General features: G+C 35.8%; 1 protein-coding gene across 1 annotated transcript; it reads right to left on the bottom strand.

Moving 5' to 3' along the window:
- Positions 1-6,330: 6,330 nt before the first annotated feature.
- Positions 6,331-7,830, bottom strand: LOC133299607 (cytochrome P450 94C1-like). Its single transcript, XM_061499076.1, has one exon. The coding sequence runs from the start codon at positions 7,828-7,830 to the stop codon at positions 6,331-6,333; it is 1,500 nt and encodes a 499-aa protein (XP_061355060.1).
- Positions 7,831-8,176: the final 346 nt, after the last annotated feature.

The following is an 8,176-nucleotide window of genomic DNA, read 5'->3' as shown; positions in this document are numbered from 1 at the left end:
TGTCTCTTTTCATTAGTATGTCTTGGACATTTATTCATATAGGACTCTTTGGATTAGTATATGACAGGGACTTTTGTTTATGTATATGTCTTGGACATTTATATATTTAAGTCTCTTTTGATTTGTATATGGCAGGGACTTTTGTACACATAAATTATAGTAACATCAAATAATTTTGATATGTTATTTTCATTATATTTGTTTATCAGGTGTGAAACATAAATTGGTATTAATTTTGTAGAGAAACAAATGAAAAAGCAATTTCGTCGAAAATTGAGACAAATTTCATTCATTTCCGTCGAAAAATTTCGACGGAATTTGTTTTCCGTCGAAAGTCATTACAAGATTTTTTGACGGAATTTCATTCATTTCCGTCGAAAATTTTTGACGGAATTTGTTTTTCGTCAAAAGTCATTACAAGATTTTTTGACGGAATTTTATTCATTTCAGTCGAAAAATTTCGACGGAAGTTGTTTTCCGTCGAAAGTCATCACAAGATTTTTCGACGGAATTTCATTCATTTTCCGTAGGAAATTTTCGACGGAATTTGTTTTCCACCGAAGATCATTACAAGATTTTTCGACGGAGTTTCATTCATTTTCCGTCGAAAACTTTCGACGGAATTTGTTTTCAGTCGAAAATTGAGACAAGATTTTTTTACCGAATTTCGTTCATTTTACGTTGAAAATTTTCGACGGAATTATTTTTCCATCGAAATTTTCAACAGGAATTATTTCGTCGAAATTTCCGTCGAAATTTTTCGACAGAATCTGTAATTCCGTCAAAAAAATTGTTACCCACGAAGATATTTCCGACGGCTCATTTCCGTCGAAAACATCATTTTCGACGGAATTTTTTCGTAAAAAAAAAAGACATTTTCTATGTTAAATTTCTGTGTGATAATTTTTCTTAATTACTAGTGTTTATCAACCACATGTAGAAGAGAATAAGTTACTGCTCTAAATGCTTGGTATATGACCTTTATCAAAATCTCTTCTACTCAATGGTGGACCCAGAAAAAATTCTTTATGTCCGCACATTTAGTGGCTGTCTCCGATTTTTTTTTTGTAAAGATAGTTTAAATTAACGCTTTATATACAAGGTTATGAACTCGCTCATAATTTAATTGTACGTTGCTAATCAATTTAGTGGTTGGTTTCTCTCTAATCAATTTGCGTTGCTACGTTGTTTTAATCATCTATATACGTTACTACGTTGCTAACTAATATAAGAGTAAATACTCTTTTTGGTCCTTAACAAAAAATTCGGTCCCCACTTTAGTGCCTTACAAAAAAAATTTAGTGACCTGGAACCTATGAAATTCAAAGTGGACACATTTTAGTCCTTTTGAGCGACTAATGTGAGTGATCACAGTTTTAACTAAATTGATCCACTTTGAATTTCTTAGGAACCTCAACACTAATTTTTTTTATAAGAGACTAAAGTTGGGACTGTATATTTTGTTAAGGACTTCGGCTACCTCTTGGAGATTGACTGCTGTTGGTAAGTTCACATCTCCTGTAGTATCCCTATATACTCTAAAAAGAATTTCTAGTTGGTTCACCATTCTTTCTTTTACTACATCTAGCGCTAAATCTGTTAGTTTGGTTTCCAAATTGAGACTATTCCCAAGAAAAGAAGAAGAGCATGTTTAGGAGCAGCCCCTGAGTGAAGAGCAAGCAAACTCCGCCCTAATATAAATATTAAACCAAGAGACAAATAAGAACCTGCAACAAAGAAAAAAAAACTAAAATCACAATGTTTATGTCCGCACTTGCGGACATTTACCCCAACTGGATCCTCCTCTGCTCCTACTGAGCAATGTTAATATGGCCATATGCAGATTATTTAGCCAAATATCTCGTCTCTGGTTTTTTTTCTTCCTAATAAGCTCGATCTCGATCTGACCATATCATTTGCTCTATTTTCTCCCCATCCATTTTTGCATTTATGACTTCAAATTAATGTTATTCACAAGTTCATTTAGATGTTGCATGTTTTGGAGAAATGCCCATAGACAAAAACTATTCTATTTTTGGACCTAGTGCCCAGGGACAAGGTTCGCATGGAAATTAATTTCTTACTATGTATAGGACAATTTTTTATCTGAGAGGACGAAAATTTAAAATATTGCCTTTGCTACATATAGTGGCACTTTGACATTATTAAAGGAGGACGGACTTGACTTTGCTATTGAGGGCGAACATGGTTTGAACTTTATTATAACCCTTACACAAATCAGGAAATTTTGGGAGAAAGAGTGAGGATTTCAAAATGGAAAATTATACTTTTATGTTACATAAGATTCATCTATCATGTTACACTCACATAAAAAGATATGCTTCACTTTTTATCTTTTTTTAAAATTGATGGGCCCCATTTAATTTATCTCACAACATAAGATAATTTTTCTTTTACAACATGAGAGAAGTAAAGCCCTTTCAAAATTTATGACAAACTTGAAGAACTTTGGTACATGAGAAATAATAAGGACAACGATGAATTTAATTATATGACTTTTTTTAAAGTCTGAATGTAATTTTAAATAATATTTGATGAACTTGATGAATTATATGACCTTTTTTTAAAGTCTGAATGTAATTTTAAATAATATTTGATGAACTTGATGGAACGATCGCCTATCCTAATTCTCATGACTGACTCCACCGTTGCATAATTTATACATCCAATGATAAATTTATGAGTTTAATGTTTTTTATATCGCAAGAGATAAAATTATTTTATACACACATATGTATAGGGTTCATTTTTTTTCTCTCTCTTCTTCTTACATTGTACCATTTTGTATATAGAAAATAATTTTATCTAATACAACATAAAAAATATTAAAACCTAAATTTATATACCGATGCATGCCAATTATGTACTTCCATATAAAATGGTTTAAACAAGAAGCAAGCTTTAATCTATAAGTGGCTAAGAAATCTTTACAATATTAAGTATTTAACAACATTATTCACATAGTGAAAGAGACTTCACACACACATATATTGAGAAGAATCTTTCGATTATAATGTAAGATTTACAAGTTTTCCTCTTTATCTTAGTCTTGATTTTCATTCATCTAATGGTTATCATCTTAAAATAGAAAATAAGACTTATAAGTCTTATACTGAATTCAAAAGATCCTTCTCTCTCTCTCTCACACACACACACACATATATATATGGACATGATATTTTTATACTGGTATAAAATAAAAAGTCTTATACCAAATCTTGATCATTGATTTTCTCGTATTTAATGGCTTAAATATCTAATAAATTATAACCGTTAGATATAAATAGAACTGATCAGAACAGATTTTTACAACTGGGCCGATCATGTGATCTTTCTCTGCACAGCCTGGAACCATCTTGGGTCAGAGCATCTTGCAGTTGGGCCGCTTTATCCCATGGGTCTTCTATGGAACGAGATGAGGGGTGTACCTGCAAGACACTCCGACGCTCAATCAGTTATGGTTCAAGCAGGTTTTATTATGCAGGAGAAGATGAGTACCTTAGTGTTGATACATATGTATTCATAGTAAAGTGAGGAGCAGCTTGGGAATGTCTTAATGCTGAAGTATACTTGGAGATGAAGTATCTTGAAGTTGCTTGTTGTCATGCTGCCTTTAATGTTGAGGAGCTTTGCTAAGATATGCTTTAATATTGTGGTGCTTGATGGCTGTCATGAGCTTGGGGATGAAGATGAGATAACAGCCTTTGTGGACTAAAGCTTTGCTTAATGGTGAAGACCTTTGGGTTAGGCTTTGTATTTTGGGCCTTGTATTTGTATAGTATTTGTCCAGATCAGAAGCCCCCCAGCTCGTTGCTTATGCCGAAGGCATGAGTAGCGAGATGTATAAGTTTGCGAGCTGGCATATCTGTTTATCAATCTGGAAAATCTATCGTGCTTGTTCATTTATCTGAAACTATGGTCTGTACTTTGTATGGGTGCTTGAGAGCTTCATAATTGTATTCTGCATTTGTACAGTTCATAATTCATAATTTATATATTTTGCATACCTTTTCTATTTTGTATGCTCCGAGGTTTGATGTCGCTTAGTTTGGACTTGATGTTTGTCAGAAGTATCGCGCTTGGGAAGTTTTAACCAATTAAGGCTTTTACCTTCCTTTGTTCCTGAGTGGGCGTTGGAGGAATTTCAATATCTTCATTGCGAGGGAGCTTGGAGGAAGTTTTATTAGCTTCCTTTCATTATTGGAGGATCCTTTTGGGGGATCCTTGAGATTGAGGGATCCTTTTGAGGAATCCTTTTGATTGGAGGATCCTTTTGAGGGATCCTTGAGATTTGGAGGATCCTTTTGAGGGGTCATATTGATTGGAGTATCCTTTTGAGGGATCCTTTAAATTGGAGGATCCTTTAGATTGGAGGATCCTTTAGATTGGAGGATCCTTTTGAGGGATCCTCCAATCACAAGGCTTCCCACAGACGGCGCCAATGATCAGAACAGATTTTTACAATTGGGCCGATCATGTGATATTTCTCTGCACAGCCTGGAACCGTCTTGGGTCAGAGCATCTTGCAGTTGGGCCGCTTTATCCCATGGGTCTTCTATGGAACGAGATGGGGGGTGTACCTGCAAGACACTCCGACGCTCAAGTCAGTTATGATTCAAGCAGGTTTTATTATGCAGGAGAAGATGAGTACCTTAGTGTTGATACATATGTATTTATAGTAAAGTGATGAGCAGCTTGGGAATGTCTTAATGCTGAAGTATACTTGGAGATGAAGTATCTTGAAGTTGCTTGCTGTCATGCTGCCTTTAATGTTGAGGAGCTTTGCTAAGATAGGCTTTAATATTGTGGTGCTTGATGGCTTTCATGAGCTTCCGAATGAAGATGAGATAGCAACTTTTGTGGACTAAAGCTTTGCTTAATGGTGAAGATCTTTGAGTTGAGCTTTGTATTTTGGGCCTTATATTTGTATAGTATTTGTCCAGATCAAGAACTAATGGTCAAAATCGAGAGTATAACTTACATCAATATAAAATGGAGAAGATAAGATTTTGCAAAACAGTGACACATGCAGTATTGTCGACCTTGTCTGGAACGGGCATACAAATAGTAGATATATTAGGATCACATTTCTTTCATCTCTCCTCGTGCTTCAAACTCCATCCCCTCGATTATTGGGCGCGGGAACATCCAAACATGCATGCAACTCACCTTTCTCCATGCTACAAAATTCAAATACGCTGAACCTAAACATTTTTGTCAATATTATTAGCGAAGTTATGTTATATGAGATTATTCGTGTTTGCTAAAGAAAACAGTTTTTTTTACCCAAAAAAAATAATTTCTGGAAATATGATGGAATTTTTTTTCCTCGATAAGTTATTAAAAGATATTTGCTAGGTCAAATTTTTTTCGAAAATATTGAGTTAATTTAACTGATATTGTGCGTTAATTTTTTCATCATATAGGAAAATTATAATTTTACTTTGTCAATGGTAATCTTTCCCAACTATTTTACATAGAAAAGCAAAGGATGGAGAAAAAAATTTTCCAACCATATTTTTACTTCACCTCTTACCAAATATAGGCAAATAATTTTTCCACCTCATTTTCTTAGGAAATTTTTTTTTCACCTCCTGCCAAACACCCCATAATATTATGTTGTTCTTACATAGAAAAATATATCTCCTTTGTAAAAATAAATAAATCAATAGGTTTAATTTTATTTGTTTTTCAATATAAGAAAACTTGCCTCCTACTGCGTAAGAGAAATAATCCTCATATTATTATGTGCTTTATGTGTCTCTTTTTATTCGAGTGATTTTTATTTTTTTGTAAAGAAAAAAAATAGTGGAACCTATTATTTTAATTTTTTAAATAAGGCACGAAGTTCGAAGGGTAAGTACAAATTTTTTTTTCGCCCGAACAAAATTTAACCCCTACTATTATTAATTATCGTGCTTTAAAAAAAAAAAACAAATTGTGGGAGTGGGAAGTGAATCTGCTGTGTTTACTTTTTTTTTTTTATCATAACCTCTCACCAAACATGTAAATCAAGCGATAAAGAATTATTTCAGTTTAATTAATAATTTTGATTTCAAATATATGAAAATATAGCTATATTAAAATTTAGTAATGAGAATTTTGTTGCCTATATAATCTTATGTCATTTGAATTCGACTAGACGAAAAAAGTGATGAATCGATAAATAATATTAAAAATATAGTTAAAAAAGTCAAAATTTGCAAAATATTTACATCACCACATATATATACGTCAGCAATTTTTGGACTTAATTAACATAATTTATTTTTGCGTTAATCAAAGCATTAGTACTGTTTTCGGATCTAATCAGCATTTTCTTTCATAAACTTGAACCGGCAAGCCACCTCTGAAAGTGGCGGTAAGACCCGGGGAAAACCGGGGCTCCTGATTCGCTCCAACGACCCGAATATCGAACCGTTGAACTAAGGCCGCCACCACAGACTTCATCTCCACCAAAGCCAAATCCTTTCCTAAACAAACCCTTGCCCCAGCCTGAAAAACAGGGTACTTGAAAGGATTCTCCGGCACAAACGCACCGTTTTGCAACCACCTCTCAGGCTTGAATTCGAGACAATCGGGGCCCCAAATCTGCTCCATCCGACCCATGGCATACGGGTGGTACGTAACCCGATTCCCCTTCCGTACAAACGTGCCATCTGGTAACACGTCATCCTCTGTCGCGTACTTGGAATCGAACTGAACCGGAGGGAAAAGCCTCATGCTCTCGTGAACCGCAGCGTTGAGGTAATGCATTTCTCGTGTTTGTTCAAAGGTGGGAAAACCGTGAACCGGTCCAGCCACCCGGTCCAGCTCCTCCCGAATCAACGCCTCCACGTCATGGTTTTTTGATAGCAAAACAAAAAAACCGGTTAACGCGGCAGCAACAGTGTCACGACCTGCTAAGAGGAAACTTACGACGATGTCTCTGAGGTATTTGTCGTCGTTTACCGAATCCATGAAACGCGAGAGAAGATCTTGTCGTTTAGCGAAACCCATTTCCATTTCCCTTCTCTCCTTTATCATCTTTTCTGCTAAGTCGTTCACTACGTTGATGGCTTCTTTCAGCTTCTTCTCCGATCCTATGTTGAATAGCCGCTTCATCTTCCATATCGCCGGCGACACCGTCATGGCTCGCTCCGCCGAGAGCTTTGAAGCCAGGTCGAAGGCGACGGCGAGGTTGGAAACTGGGAGTGAAGGAAGGAGACAACCTGGGTCGAGACCGAACGAGAATTTGCAAATGTTGTCGAAGGAGAATCGTCGGAGAATGTCTTGCAGGTCCAAGACTCTTCTTCCATCGGAAGCCATGGCCATGAGAGGAATTAACCTCGTTTGGATCTCATCGGTTACTAGTTCCATAGCGTAGGAGCGAATCGCCACGCTTCCGAGTTCTAAGCTTGCCATTTTGCGTTGGAACTTCCATGAATCGCCGTCGACATTGAAGATTCCTCGGCCCAAAAGATCGCCGAGGATGATGGAAAAAGGTTTACCTTTTGGGTAGTTGTTGAAATTGGTTTTGAGGATGTACTCAACGTTTTCTGGATTCGAAGTGATGGTGGTTCGAAGCACGTGCATATGAATGGTTCCGGTTGAAGAGTTTTTCAAAAGATGAGTGTACCAATCGCAGAAATTGCCAAACTTGTGAACCCAACTCATGGTCAAGTAACTCCTGCAATTCTCGCAGTTACACCATGGTTTCATCCTCGTGATGAAGATGAGAAAAGAAAACAAAAGGAACAGAATAGTAAAGAAGAAGAACAAGAAACTGCAGGTAGCAGACATGGATTGCAAATAACCTTCAAAACTCATTTCTTTGGGTATATGGAGAAAAAAAGTTGAATGATCGTGATATATATATATAATATATTCGGTGCACTGTTGTATTGAACAAAGTACAATCAATGGGCACCACAATATTCATAAATGAAATGGTAATAAAGGGTAATAAAGATACATGAATTTCTTTATTTAGGTTATTTAACGTATGTATTGACTATTGCGGATGAATATGAATAATAATAATAATAAAATAAATGAGATAAGGAACAATAAATTCGGGGATAGTTGGGAGTTGACTTGTGGACACGCACAACCCGAAGTCGTCGACAAAGGTAATAAAGGCATGAGCAACGCGTGCGAAAAATCAGACACCACC

The sequence above is a fragment of the Gastrolobium bilobum genome, unplaced genomic scaffold, assembly GCF_033153095.1.
Source record: "Gastrolobium bilobum isolate Gb01-03AN ecotype WA unplaced genomic scaffold, APGP_CSIRO_Gbil_v1 utg22371, whole genome shotgun sequence".
In the NCBI taxonomy this organism is placed as follows: Eukaryota; Viridiplantae; Streptophyta; class Magnoliopsida; order Fabales; family Fabaceae; genus Gastrolobium; species Gastrolobium bilobum.
This window is presented reverse-complemented; position numbering and strand designations above follow the sequence as displayed.

Excerpts from the sequence above, each read along its gene's own strand:
- LOC133299607 (XM_061499076.1), bottom strand. The coding sequence starts at position 7,830 with ATGAGTTTTGAAGGTTATTTGCAATCCATGTCTGCTACCTGCAGTTTC.